Source organism: Myotis lucifugus, unplaced genomic scaffold (genome assembly GCF_000147115.1).
Source record: "Myotis lucifugus unplaced genomic scaffold, Myoluc2.0 scaffold_12, whole genome shotgun sequence".
In the NCBI taxonomy this organism is placed as follows: domain Eukaryota; kingdom Metazoa; phylum Chordata; class Mammalia; order Chiroptera; family Vespertilionidae; genus Myotis; species Myotis lucifugus.
Window position 1 is genome coordinate 814,731 of NW_005871060.1, and position 15,670 is coordinate 830,400.

General features: G+C 41.8%; 1 protein-coding gene across 1 annotated transcript in view; it reads left to right on the plus strand.

The window, feature by feature from the left end:
• Positions 1-3,949: 3,949 nt before the first annotated feature.
• FRAS1 (Fraser extracellular matrix complex subunit 1) overlaps positions 3,950-15,670 on the plus strand; it is a 268,392-nt gene continuing 256,671 nt past the window's right edge. The window contains 3 exon segments of the mRNA XM_023750302.1: positions 3,950-4,006; positions 4,205-4,312; positions 10,237-10,329. Coding sequence (XP_023606070.1) covers positions 3,950-4,006; positions 4,205-4,312; positions 10,237-10,329 — 258 coding nt within the window.

Consider the following 15,670-nt stretch of genomic DNA (forward strand, 5'->3'; position numbering starts at 1 on the left):
ACATAGTTTGATTGAGTGAAGTAATAACCTTCTACATTATGGGGATTTTGTAGTGACATCACTTAAACATTGCATTATCCACGTCTTGCATCCTAACTGGGGTATCTCAGCTCACATGGACAGATGTTATCCTGAGGATAAGCAAGTACTCAGGGTCATTCTTTAATGAATTCATCCAACATTCAGGAACTGTGTTAGGTAATGGGGACAAAGAGGAAGAGATCTCTTTCCTTGAAGTCATAGTCTGGTGGAAAGACAGATATTAAATTCAGGAAGGCTTCCTGGGCCCAGATAACTTTAACATTGAATTAACATAGAGGAAAATTGTGGTTCTACGAATGAAAGTGAAAAAGTATTCCATGTTTTTAGAACTCTACTGTGTAGAGTTCAGTAAGCCAAGTCCAGTGACTGGGAGCTGCTGAAAAGAGTCGTGGGCTGTTTTGGCGTCTGGGGTCACTGAGGAAATAACTGAGGGGCAGAGGACTTGACGCTGGGTATGAGAATGCGGCATCTGGGGTGAATGTGCAGCACCTTAGAGCCATCCTGACCAGAAGGGAGCACGTGGAACTGGTGCAGCCCTCCACCCTCTGCGTGAAATGAAGACATGAATTCATGGCCATGTCAGTGGCTCTTCCAGGTATCCGAGTAGTCCTGCAAACGCCACCTGTGGATTCATGCCTCCTTTCAACTGCAGAGCCCTGGGTCATCTCAGTGTGAGGGTCCTAATTCAGTCATAATCTCTCTGTTTTACCTGAGTAGGCTGGAATAGGACGATGGGAAAGTCAAGGGACTTATGAGACTATTTTCCCTATGAGAAAAGGAAAAATTTTAAATATATTTGCTAAATGCCTGTGACATTGTACAAAGTATTTGGATTAAAAGTAAATTACATTTAGCTCTAGCCGGTTTGGCTCAGTAGATAGAGCATCGGCCTGTGGACTGAAGGGTCCTGGGTTGTATTCTAGTCAAGGGCACATGCCCTGGTTGCAGGCTCGATCCTCAGTGGGTGGTGTGCAGGAAGCAGCCAATCAATGATTCTCTCTTATCATTGATGTTTCTATCTCTCTCCCTCTCTCTTCCTCTCTGAAATCAATAAAAATGTATTTTTTTTAAAAAAAGTAAATTACATTTAATGGGTCCTTAGTAACTTCCAGGCACTATTCAGACCTCTTTAAATACTTCGTCTCATTTCACCCTTTCAATAACCCCGTGAGTTAAATACTTTGTCATTCCTACTTTACAGATGAAGAACCTGGAACACAGACACCTTAACTTGATAAGGGCCTCACCCGTAATAAATGGTGACACCAGGGTTCAAGCGCAGGCAGCCTGAGTTCTTGGAGCCCATTGAGCTTTGTGAACTGGGGTAAATTACTCAGTCTCTTGAATCTTCATCTGTAAAATGGGAATAGTCATAATAAGGATAGTGCCAGCTCCTAGGGTTGTCATGCAGGTAAGAGCTTTGCACAGGTAGCATCCATGTGCACTTTTGTCCCTCTCTGCTGGGCCCAGCCCTCCGGCATGAGGGCAGAGGCTGGGAAAGCACACCAGGCCCCCTCCTCCAGGACCACAAGTGCCTCCTTCCATCAGTGTTTCCTGCTCCAAGAGTCAGGCCTTAGTCAGTGTAAGATAATGACCAATAAATGGTAGTGGCTGCCTTTGTGAAGTTGTCATTTTTATTTAATCTGTATCCTGAAACTAATATCGTTTTCTTGAAATCAGCAGGAAAGATATATTACATTGTGCTTGGGGATGGAATTTGTTTTTCCTCACCCACTTGTCATTGCTCTTTGGGTGAAGAGTCAATATAGTTGGCACACTATGGCCAATTTCAGAGGAATGAGCCATAACAATAAAGAGAAAGAGATTCAGAGGTTTTGCAAGTCAGGTTCTAGTGCTCATTTGCTTCGATTCCGATTTTTTGTGAATTGGCTACTGGGAATGTAATCTCACTTCAGATGCACTTTATATTTCTTAAATGACTTTGTTTCTGAAGCACATTCCCTAAGAGGTTATGTATGCATTTAACATTTCTCAGCCTAAAAGGATGACTTCATTTTGCGTGGGAATGTTGTGCACATCCATGTAAATCAGTACATTGTTGGTATGTCAGATATGGTCCTGCGGAGAAACAGAACCAAGAAAAGACGTATGTATCTTGGCTTGTGCAATAATTGTGGGGACTGGCAAGTTCCAAGCCTATAGACTGGCCAGTTGGAAATTCAGGCAAGCGTTGAAGTTACAGTCTTGAGTCTGAAATTTTGAAATCTGTAGGGCAGGCTGGTAGTATGAAAATTCCAGCAGAATTCCTGTGTTACAGTTTTGAGGCCAAATTCCTTCCTCTCCAGGAAACCTCCGGTTTTGTTCTGTAAGCCTTCAACTGATTGGATGAGGCCCACCAAGGTTATCAAGGGTAATCTCCTTTACTTAATCAACTGATTGTAAGTTAACGACATCTACAAAACATCTTCACAGCAACATCTAGGTTGGTGTTTGACCAAACAATAGAGCGCCATATCCTAGCCAAGTTGACACACAACATTAACCATTGCATGTGTTTTCAGCCTTGCGGTGTGAAAGTGTCTGTTGCTAGCATCTGCAGGCTTCCCAGCTCATCCAGTTCAAGTCAAATGCTAGTGTTCTGAGGACCTGTCAGGAGCTTGGACACTGCTCTGACTCCGCCCCAAAGAATTCTAATAACACTTCATTTGCTTGACTGAGGAAAAAAGGATGAGAATCTTTAGAAAGAAGGAAAATGTCTTTACTAAGCAACTTAATGAACTGTGCACCTTGGTTTATAAAGAACCTACAGAGGCCAGCCAAGGACTGTGCCTGCTTTGAGGGCTTACATTCTGGTCTAGCAAGCTAACAGGAAAGTAGATGAATGCAGGAAACAGTGAGGTCACAGAGAATCACTGAAGAGCCACACCTGAGTGTGTGTGTGTGTGTGTGTGTGTGTGTGTGTGTGTGTGTGATGTGCAGGGTTAAGGGATAGGAAATATTTATCCTTGAGGTTGAGGCTTAAAAGAAGCATGCTGGTTTGCAGACTGTCTCTGGGGAAGTGAAGGAGGAGTGGGGACAGATAAGGGAGGCTGGGGCTGTCCAATGGCTTGGCCGACTTAAGTGAGGGATGAAAGTCTCAGGACTGAGAGATTGGCCGAGGCCCGGGAGAGAGGCGAGTGCCTGATCATGGCGTCTGTGCTTTATCCCACCAGAGGTAAAGGTGAGAGACATCGTAGTTTTAAACCAGAGAATAACACAGACAGCCCTCTTAAAAGAGACTGAGTGTTTAAAACTCAGCCAACAGTATGGCTGTTTTCAACCCATACAAAATAGGAAATTAGGTTAGGAAATCTCTGAGAAAATATATTTCCGTAGGGTCAATTTGAAGCCAACTGAGCAGCCTTGGACAGAGACTGGTCTCTGTGGGTTCTGTGCTCAAAGATGCTTCAGATGGACACATTGAAATACGGGTTCAGCATGATGGAAGGTGGGAAATAGGAAGGACATTTCTAAGTCCTTTTTGCACTGAGCCCAGTTTTACTTTTCTGTTATGACGCTTACTTTGCTTTTCAATTTGATGAGAACTAACATAGTGTCGTCTATTTTTGTTTATTTAATATCCCCATGTGCATAATCCAAAATAATTTGTGAGGTCCTATGGATGGTGCTTTATTTATACCCCCTTATGCCTGGCATACAGTTGGACACATAATAGCCACTCAGTGTGTTGGTTGGTCTGCCTTAAAAACATTGAACTACTTACTCAGTCCTTCTTGATTCTGATGAGCATTAAAGTGTGTGGTAGCAAAGAGCTGGAAAATGCTGGCTAGTGCCTGTCCAAGTGTCATTTTCCTTTAAACAGGCTCTGAAGGTTTCTGCTGCTTAAGAGCAAAGAGAAACTTCAAGTCAGGGAGCAGCTTGTCCCCCTGACGTTTCAGGTCAATCGATGGTTTTTACTCTGGGTATCGACAGCTCTCTGCTGCATGCCCTTGTCGTGGGCTACGTGGGTTGACTGTGGTGAAATGGATTATACTGCTTTTATTGCCTCTCGAGATTTAATCAGTACCCAGTAAGCACGATGCGTGCCTGTGACTTTTCCTTTGCCTTTTAATTGTTCAGGCTGTAGGGCCGTTGAAGGTGCTGTTGTGTGTTCATACCTTGACTGATCAGTTTTTAACTCAGAGCTTATGCTTCTTTGCAGGATGCCACAATTTGGAAGCCCGATTCGTGCCAGCATTGCCGTTGCCATGGTGATATTGTTATCTGCAAACCTGCTGTTTGCAGAAACCCTCAGTGTGCCTTCGAGAAGGTATGATGTGCTAAATGTGTCCTAAATGTATTGGTAAAGTCAGTGAAAGGGTAGGGTTTGGGCATTTTTTTCAGCCATCTAGTTTTTTATTCCAAACTAACTGGAAACTTTATGAAACACGGGAGATAATTTTTGCATATCATATTTAAGAATCTCTTAATTTCTGTTGATTGGGCGTTTAGTACTCTGGACCGGGCACTCTTTTAAAGGTTTTACAAATATTCTTCCATTTACTGTTATGTGGGGTAGATATCTTTATCCCCACTTTACAGATGAGGAAAGTGAAGCCTAGAGATTGGAAGCAACTTAACCATGATTATGCAGTTAATCAACCAACTGCCACCCAGAGACTTTCCTGGGTTCCACAGTTGCCAAGGCTACTTGATCCTAACCACAGCATTTATAAGCCACTGAATGGTTTGAGAGTCAGGGTCAACTTCTTAAAGATGGTTTTCTAAAAACATTATTTGTTCTGATTGTATAATTGTGCTGCCTTTGGGCTCCCTAGAATATGAGAGGCTCTGACTCAAAAATTTCTGTTATTTGACTAAGTGTATGAGGAATGTTTCATCTTGTCCCTCTGTTAAATTTTTTCAGTTTTTTTTCTAACTACACATCTATGCTGTTAGAATATTTTTTTAGGTGCTGACTCTTTTGTTTTTAAAGTGAGTCTATTAAAATAAAAAGAGCTTAAGTTTCAAATTTGAACATTTGAAACTCCCTGGAGAAGACCAATTATTTGTTCTGAAAAAGCATTCTGTCAGTTTCACACTTTGTTTTTTCTAGTTTTCTTGCTCCCCCCACAATAATTAATCTTGAGCTTTCATACCTTCTAGTGCTAATACATTTGTTTCTAACTTTGGAGTGAAGGTTCTGTATACCTTTAAGGTATTACTCAATTTCTGTGTGCATATTACTGAGAAGTTGGTTGTACATCAAGTGCTGGTAAATTTGATAATATTTTGTTGTATATTATAGAGCTTTCTATTTTATGGAGTAAACACTCTTAAAAGATCACTGTTTAGCTTGCTGAGTAATTCATGTCAAAATCTGAGCTGATTGTGTAATGGTAATGAAAACATGCCCTTTTCCATGTCACATGAATAATTGTGGTATCACAGCAAAAGCCCTGAACTCATTGTTATAAGACACAGACTGTATCACTGAAAACTAAATGTGTTCTATACCAGGGGACCACCAACAGAATCTAGCCTCTGTGACTGCAAACAAACAATAATTTTTGCATTTTGAAATGGTTGGAAAAGATCAACAGAGAGCAATATTTCACGATGTGAAAATTACATGAAATCAAGTTTTAGTGTCCATGAATAAAGTTTTATTGAAACACAGACAGACTCATCTATTTACATATTGCCATGACTGCATTATAGTGATGAGTTGTGTAGTTATGATGTAGATCAAAGGCAAAAATATTTTGCAGACAAAAGTTCTGACCCTTGTTCTATACCAAATGTGATTTTATGCCTTCCTCATTTGTTCCTCTCCTATTTTTTCCCATTTCAGTAAAGGGCAGCTCCCTTCGTCCACTTCCTCAGGCCAGCAAACAGCATCATCCTTAGCTCCCTACTTTCTCCCACATCCCACATCATTAGCAGACCTGCCAGCTCTTCATGAAACAGGACATTCCACATGGGCTTCTCTGCTCTTTCTCTGCTCTTACTGTTATCATCGTTTGCTTCATTCTCACACTAACCTCTTAACTTGTTTCACTGTTTCTGTACTTGCCTATTTCACTGTAATCTTGATATAGTAGCCAGGGTGATCCTACCAAAATTGAAGTCAGATCATGTTGCTTCTTTCCTTAAACCCCTCCAGTGGCTTCCAATGGCTTCTCTTCTCACAGTAACTCTTCACAGTGTCCTTTAAGGTGCTATTGCACCCTATTAATTAACCAACTCTTCTCTCCCTTGCTCTCTCTGCTTTAGACATCATGCCTGCTTGCTGTTGAGTGGCTATGCCAGGCACACTTATGCCAAAGGGCCTTTGCTCTGTTGTTCCTACAGAGATTGATATATATATATGCCTTGATCTTTTACTTCCTTTATGTTTTGCCTGAATATCTTTCTATTTAAAGTTGCAATCCTCCATCCCATATCACACCTTTCTTAACCCTTTTTCATGCTTTAGTTTTCTTGGCATTCACTACTTTCTGACATACTCTATATTTTACTTACCATTCTTGTTTAGTGTCTCTTTTGTCCACTGTATATCCTCAACACCTACAATAGCAACTGACACATGGTAGGCATCACTAAATATTATTTGACTGACCATATGAACGAATTAGAGATGGGGCCAGAGAGTTGGTAAGTTAAGGTTATGGAGAGCCTTGTATGGTGTACTCTGAAGCTTAGAATTTTATTTTTAAGATGATTAAATACTAATGAAGGTTTTAGGCATATGGGTAAATAGCCAGCTTTTCTTTTAGAAATCTCTCTCTGGCTTTTAGAAAATAATACATAATGTTAGATATGAGGAGATGAGTTCAGAGGTTGTGAGATTAATTCAGATGAGAGGGAGAGTACTTAAATCGGGAACAGTGGTAGTGTCGGGAGCAAGAGGAAAGGGCAGGCTCAAGAAATATTTAGGTGATAAATCAGCAGGACTGGGTGAAAGTAGGAGGGTGAGGGAAAGGAAACAGAGAGATGACTCCCATATTTATGACTTGATGACTAGTTGGTTAGCTGAGCCATCATCTGATATTGAGAATATAGGAGAGTGAAGGAAAGCATCCCATCTGGGAGGGAAATGATGATTTCAGTTTGGGGCACCTTGAGTTTGAAGTGTCCATGGAAACACCACGTGGATATTTCATAAAGACAGCTGGGTATGAGTCTAAATCTCAGAGGAGAAGATAGGGTTGGAGGTAGTATGTGGATATGATTAATATATAGATAGTAGTGCAAACTTTTAGAATTAATGAGATCATCCAAAGAGATTGTGTGGGGGAAAAAAGTACAAGGCCAAGGATGGAATTTGGGGAACACAAACATTTAAGGGAGGTGAACCTAGGAAGATTAGAAAGACACGATCAGCAGGTAAAAGGTAACCCTGGCCAGGTGGCTCGATTTATTGTAGTGTTGTCCCGTACACCAAAAGGTTGTGGGTTCTATTCCTGGTCAGGGCACATACCTAGGTTGTGGGTTCGATCCCCAGTCAAGGTGCTTATGGGAGGCAACATCTCTCACATTCATGTTTCTCTCTCCCTCTCTCCCTCTCTCTTTCCCTCTTTCCCTCCCCCCCCCCCCCAAATTAATAAAAACAGGCAGTTAGGAACCAGTCCTGTCAGAACAAATCCTCTTAAGGATTTCTGGAGAATATCTAGGTATAGAGGACAATGCCATGCAAAGGAACAACTGTATTAGTACATGGAGTGGGGTTTCAGCTGCAAAGTTCAATGCAGATAATAGTATTTACCTAATCAAGTTGTTGTGAGAATTAAAAAAAATAAATAAATAAATAAATAAATATATATATACACACACACATACACACATATACATATACATACACATATGTACATATATACATATATATACACATACACACATATATGTGTACATGTATGGTGGGCAATAGTAGGTTTACAGTTGTGAGTGCATGAAACACAGAGTGTATCTTCTATTATTATTTCCTAGAGGCCCAGTGCACAAAATTTGTGCATGGGTAGGGTCCCTAGGCCTGGCTGGCGATCAGGGCCAATCTGTGGGGTGACCAGTAGGGTGATGGGGGGGCCCCTGCTGGCACCTGCCTTGACTGGCCTAGGGCCTGTGGGCTGGGGGAAGCTCCTGCATTGAGCGTGTGCCCCCTGGTGGCCAGTGCATGTCATAGTGACCAGTTATTCAGCCAGTCGTTCCACCATTCAGTTGATTTGCATATTAGGCTTTTACTATATAGGATTCTTGTATTATATATTTTTCTGTATGAACAACTGTAAACCTCCTTTTGCATACCTGGCTATTTTAAGTACTCACTAAGTGTTAGCTATAATTATCAAATTATCATCATAATTATTGTTAGTTGGTTCTTCTAGATCCTACACAGGTAATCTTGCCCAGCTCCCCTAGCGATCTTCATTGATGTCTTGCCCATGTGGCCACTTCCCAGTGCTCCGCAGTGCAAAGCCTGGAGGGCAATAGGCTTACGTGTTCCATGTAGCCCACAGCTCACACAGCTGTGCAAGGTTTCACAGTGAGGTAGCAAGAACTCCCTGTCTCCCCTTCTCTAAGCACCCACATGCAAATTATTTTGCTCTTCCATTAGCTCCAAATCATCTTTCATGTTCAACCAGAAGTTCAATAGATAGACTCAAGACGGAAACCCCTCATTGCCACTCATAAATAAGGGATTGTATATTTATGAAATGAGGTTTGAGGGCTATACCTGAAAATCAGTTTTTATGTAAAACAAAGAAAACTAACATGGGGGCATATAATATCCCTTGAAATCTCCCATTCTACCTGCTTGTTCCCCTTGCTCTCTGTTTCCATATTAGAATATAAACACTTGGTTTATCTCATTTTCTATTTATATGAAATTCTTAGTGCAAATTAGGCTAATGTAGTTTCCACATTTGACTATCTTAGTGGGAACTATACAAGTGTCGTTTCTCTTGGGGTTCAGAGGATACTTCTCTGGAAAGTCATTAACATTGCATAGTATGTAGAATTTTATAAAATCCCATATCTTATGTTTATCCTTTATCAAGCAAGTAGGAAGAATTTGTTGATTACTGTTACTGGTGTATTTATCTGCTTTATGGATTGATCATCTTAGTCCCATTGCTCACCCACTCTTGTGAATGTAGTTATATAAAATTGTAATTTTCTTGTATGCTCAATTTTTTAAATAGAAGCGGCCCCAAATAACAAGGAAACATGAACACACACACACACACACACACACACACACACACACACTTTTTTTTTCATTCTAGCAGCTAAATTCTTTGTAGACTTTTATTCTGTGAACAGTTATGATTTCCTGGCTGATGTAGGACCTCCTAACATTTTTGCCTGAAATCACTCATTGCCTGTTCTGCCACATCTCAAGATTGAGGAAACACTAAGATATATGTAGTGGAGGAACAAGACAAAGCAGAGGATTGAACAGGAGACTCACTGGCCACAAAGACAAACATAAGCTCTTTGCACCATAGTTTTAATAACTCTTAGATAAATGGATTACTCACAGTGGCAAATGGATGGTTAGTTAATGTGACAACTTCCCAATAACTCCTGGGGTGTCTCCTGGTAGCACATTCCCTTGATAGTATCACATCTTGTTAGGAAACACAATTGCCATTATGGAAGCCTTGAAAAGCAATGTAGGTCTTTCCTGGAGCCCATCAATTCTACCAGCTCTCCACAGTACACATGATACCTCAACAATGCTGTTTCCTCTCCCAGCTTTGTCCTTCAGTATTGCCTTGCTGTCCGAGTCCCTGGTAAAAGTGAACCTCAGAATCTCAGCACCCCCCCCACCCCCGCCAGAGGCTGATTGCATCTGACCTCTCTAGGAGATCTGGAAGACCTGGGGCCACCAGCTCTGTGGCCACTCCTCACCCCTACCCAGGTCAAGATACAGTTCTTCTCTCACCCTCTCTGCTTTTCTTATGTGAACTCAGATGAAGCATTTCTAGTGAACAAAATTCTTCACTTCGTTAGATGTGAAAAGATGTAGACAATTTCCAAGGAAATTGCTTCCACAAAGGGGTTCATTTTATCTTTGACGAAGCTCGTCTTGACAGAGAGAATTCCTTTTGTTTGTTTATTTGGTTTATCCTGTCTATTATTGTCACCCGTGGAAACTTATGAGATTAAGTGCATCGGAGATGGCTAAGGTGCAAAGAACCATTGTGAGTGCTGCCACTGTTTAACACTGAGCTGTTTTTAAATGCGCAGGGAGAAGTGCTTCAGATAGCCGCCAACCAGTGCTGCCCCGAGTGTGTGTCCACGACTCGTGGGTCTTGCCATCACGAAAAGAAAATCTATGCGGTAAGTGTTTTCTGACCCAGAGGTGATTCTCTGTCTGTAGATCATTGACAAGGGGAGGCTGAATGCTAACCTTGTGTTGACAAGAGAGGTGTTTTTTTCCTTTGTCTGGGCTCTGGAGGACCGGAAGCTCATTTGACTTTCCACAGGCATTTGGGTTTCTTGAATAAGATTAAAACTGCCCTATTTATTCCATAGACCCTATGTAAATATGCATAGATTGAATTTGTGTTTGTGTAAAGAGTAGTCTGAGAATGTTGATGCTGAAGAAGTTGTGATGCTAAATAATAAAAGTGCCAACTCGGTTTTATATACCACATACCATTTTTTCATTTGAGTGGTGAGTAGAGCAGATATTATTATTCCAGTGTTAAAGATGAAACACTTGCATTGCAAAGAGCTTAAGTACTTGCTCAATGCGGTATTGCTAATAAGTGGGATAACCTGACCTAGAACCCTGGTCTTCTTTCCCTTAGGGGAGAGTTTCTAAACCTGAGGACTATTGACATTTTAAGCTTTGTTGTGGGGGCTGTCCTAAGCACTGTAAGAAATTTAGCAGCATCCCTGGCCTCTACACACTAGATGCTAGCGGTACCCCCGCCCCCAGTCTAATGACCAGAAATGTCTGCATGCATGGCCAAATTCCCCCAAAGGGGCAAAATCCTCAGCTACCCCCGTTTAGAATCACAGTACTAGAAATTGGTCCTAAAATTCCTTTATTACACTTTCTCATTTCAGATCATTTGGGATTAATTTTGAGCTACTAAATGCTGATTTAGAAGTACCACTGCCAGGTTTATAATAGAAGTTATGAAAATGGAATGGTTACAGTTAGTCCATCTTTCCTCATACCTAAATGTTACCCAGAGGCAGCAGGTGAAGTTGAATGTGATGGAAAGAAGCTCTTTGCTTTAATCCTCATCTTCCACCTGATACAAAACTTTCTCCAAGTTAGTGCCTCCACCCATTCAGGAGAGAGCGGAGGTTAACAGGATTTGATAATATCCACTCTCGGCTGCTATTCAGTGTGCGGACCTAAAACTCGGCACGGACAATGCACTGTCCCCGTGGGACGGGATCATCTCCCCTGAGCCACTGTCTCTGACTTACCTGAGGAAGCCACTCTTTCACGTCTGCACAATGTGCTGCTGAAAGGCAGCCAGGCAGGATCTATGTTGGGAATGTCTTCATAGCGCATATCCTCTGTGCTGCTCGATTCAGTCTGTGTTATGTTGGGTGATGTAAGGTTTGCCCTCCACGGAAGAGGATCCATGTGAAACGGAAGGTGTTGCAGGACGGACCGGTGATGGAAATAATGCCTTTTCATAACGATTGTATTAGGTGGGTGGTTCAAGGTCAAAACACCAAGCTAAATCATTCAAGGGAAGGAGCGCATAGGGTCAAAATAAGATCAGGAACTGGGGAACATTAGACGTCTCAAATAAGAGCTGGTACCAGGGACATGGGAAAACAGAGTTCGTTAACTCTTCGCATGGACCACTCTGCTGACACTTAGCATTTTGCTCTCTCATGTGACGTTTGTGCACATGTGCAGGCTTCCTATCTTGATGTAAGGGGCCTGAGAACACTGACATTTTCTATATCTTTAGAGTGATCCTCCTTGCATCCCACCTAACCTGGCACTTAGCACTGAACTTCTCCCAGAGTAGGTGCTCAATAAACATTGATGACGGGAGGACTCAGACAATGGGTACATCTCTTTCAGCTCATCCATGTACTTGTCCCAGGGCATATTGGTCATTGGACCGCAGACCTGCTGATAGGTTAGTGGGAGATCCGCTTGGCCTACTTTTTCTGGGAGAGTTCAGAAAGTCTTCCTTCTGCCCTCCTCCCTCGCGGTTTACCCCTTCCACTATAACACATCACGCGGAAAGCTCTAAACTGGGTCAGAACATATCCACATGCCCTTTTCCATATGCAACTTTCAAAATACACTCCCTCAGAAAATGCTATAATTATATTTCTGGTACTGATGTAGCTGAGAAAAGGGCTGTATTTAAGGAACTGTAGTTTAAGGGGGAAAAAATCTCTACTTCTTCAAATAGAGATGGAAGAATGATTTATTTTTAAGTCAAGACAGAGTCTCCTAATTTTAGTCTTAATAAAGTTAAAATGCTCATGTTTCTAGTCTTCCTGTTCTTCCTTCCTCTCTTTCTTTCTTCACTTCCTCTAGATTGTTGCCACATCCTTCTTAATAGTGTTTATCTTCTTGTGTGGGTTAAATGCCTTTCTGGGTTTGCTCTGAGTCTCACCTTACACGTGCATCACAGGTGATTTTCCCCCTTGAATCTTGGAGCCTTTCCCCCTCACTCCTCACCCCACCCCCGTCCCCATCCCCCATCCCCCACCCCCCACCCCATTCAGCTTGTTGGTAAGCAGTTTCCAGAGCACTTTCCTCTCTAGCCTCTGACTTGCATCCCATGGGGCAGGCTATGGAGACTCGCTCCCAGGAGCTATAAAATAGCCTGGTGTTTTAGGAACTTAGGAACTGTGATCTGTGGTAAAAGCTTTCCCCTAAGAGAGATTTAGAAGAAGCTTTAGGATAGAGTGTGGCAGGAGGGGAACCAGTGGAAATGTCTCCAGAGAACAGGGTTGAAACGAAGGAAAGTCAGGGGTGGTAGAGCTCAGGGCAGCAAGAGGCCCTGCTCTGAGTGAGCAGCCTCGCCTCCTCTAGAGAACCTCCGTTGCCTGCAGGGCAGCAGCATCTTATACAACTGGCATTCCAGCAAGTCCAGACGAGTCCCAACACTTTCCCTGGAGGGAGAAAAACACTTGAGCCTTGTGGCTGACTGCAGGTGATTTGACAGTTTTACGTGGGCTTATTACCGCCAGCATTTGGGGGACTGTTTCATCCATGACCTCCCCAAAGCTATCTTCAAATTAGCATTTGGATCTCTGCCCAGCCTTGCCAACCAGACAGGGAGACAAGCCTGAAATATGTTTTCCTAAAGAGTGCCGGAATGCTTTCCCCCTGTTCTTTTCCCCACAAATTAGCTTGTGAAAGAGAGGGGAAAGGACCATTAATCCCCTTTCTTCTCCTCTGCACTAATTTATACCAGCACCAGATAATATCATGTCAGAGAAAAATAATGCTTGAAGATTCACTAAAAAAAGGAAGTGGCAGGTGGTAACGCCCTGGTGCCCACATAGGACTGAATAGAGGAGCGCGGAGGGAGAGGTTTGTTCACGTTGCCTGTTCTGAGGCTAAAAGGAGAACTAATTTATGTGTGAGGGGGAAGAAATGAGTATTGAATTCTGCAGCCTTGTTCTTCTCAACCTAGAGGATGTAATTATAATATGCACTGAACATTGCCAGATATTTAGTATTCTACCTCTCTAACTTCATAACGGGAACAAATTATAGGAAGAAAAATTATTTTGTTGCTCTGACAGTAAGTGAGGCAAATACTTTACGACCTTATCTTTTCTTTGGAATTATATCAACAGCCAAGCTGACTTGTTGGTTGGCTGTGCATAAGAATATATTTAAGCCTTGGCCGTTGCGCAGTGGTTAGAGCATCGGCCTGTGGACCAAAGGGTTGCAGGTTTGATTCCCCGGACAAGGGCACGTAATTTGGTTGCAGGTTCCCCAGCTCCAGTAGGGGCCCTTGGGGGAGGCAACCAATTAATGTGTCTCTCTCATGTCCATGTTTCTCTCTGCGCCTCCCATCGCCCCCATTCCCTTCAACTCTCTCTTGAAATCAATGGAAAAAATCCTCGGGTGAGGATTTACAGAAGAATATATTTAAGATGTCTGCAGAATGCTTTTCTCCCAGTGTCAAAAACTCATGTTTTCTAAAAGTATCCATGAGGTTAAGATGGCACAGATAAACCCAGGTCTTTCGGGTGGGTGGCATTGGATAGCTGTTACTCCTTGATTTTACAAAGCTCTCTTTGTTGCTACAGGTGCCCATAAAATAAATAAGGCTTTTGTAAATAGGTATTAGAGCACTGAAATTATATCTACGTGTCTATAGTATCTATCATCCATCCATCTATCTGTCTATCTATCTATCCATCCATATCTATTAGCACGTGATGAACCCCTTGATCCCTAATCTCCCTTCGGTGAGAGAGGTTCACTGCCTTAGGGACAGGAGTAAGCGATGGAAAGGAGGGGACTTCTGTGACTTGACCCTGAGTGACAGATGGGAGTAATTCCTTTTCTCTGTGCACTTTGGGTCACCCTCTGGCGCTTATTCTGTGGCTTTCACACCGTTTTCCTGCTGAACGTTCCATGTTATTCCCATAGTTCTCCCGCTTATTGTGAAGAGGGAATCCCCTGCTTAGTTTTATGTCTCTTGAGTTAGATAATAGATTTACATCATTAGAGAGTTTGAAAGTGCTGGAGAGATTAGCGAACACAGCCCTCTCACTTCACAGATGAAACTCTTCTGGTGATTGACAGATTGTTGTTATAATTAATTTTTGTGGTCTCTCTCTGAAAGGTGGTGTGATTGCAAATGTTTCAGAAATGACAGTGTTTCTGAGTAGTAAAGAAATCATGCTCTTGTTTTAATGAAGTGAAATGACTAGATGTTTAGAAGCAATCTCCTAATTTGTAATAAAGAAGTTCACTTTAAGTTGTTTTATATGCAGCCTTCAAATTTTACTTTACTTAAGATATATAAATGATCCATTATATATTTTAAACAGTAATTTGCTCTCTGATGACAAAAGTAAAAATGTTTATTGATGAAAATTTGGAAAATAGAGAAGCATACAAAAGCAGAGGAAAACAACCACTACCAATCCCCAAACTCTAAAAACCACCGTTACGGTTCTTTCAGTTTTTTGGAGAGGGGGTGGCAGTGGTGATGGGTGGATACTGAGATAGATAGATGGATAGATAGAGACATAGGGCTTAAATAGTTGTAATTATACTGTGTACACAGTTTATATCTTGCTTTTTTTAATATAATATTATGTTTAAATAGTTCCCTAGCATATTCTTGGAGAGCATGATTTCCAATAATTTCCATTATTAGGCATTTGGGTAGCTTCCAGTTTTCACTAAAATATTTCTAATTTTACTATAAAGAACAGTGAAATGGAATTTCTTGTATTTAAACTTTTATGTGTTTCAGTGATCATTTTTTTTAAAAATAACTTCTTAAAAGTGAAATCAGTAGGTCAGAGCATCTAAAGGTTTTGAGTATTGAGGCTGTAACATCTATGGTCGTTATTAAATGCATTTTAAATCATCTGTGTCTAATGATAAACCCAGTGAGGACATCACAGAGAGCACAGGCCCCACCTGGCTGAGTTATTCCCATGCTACAGTGAGGAAGGCTGGGGGGTGGGGGGGTGGGAATGCCCTCCA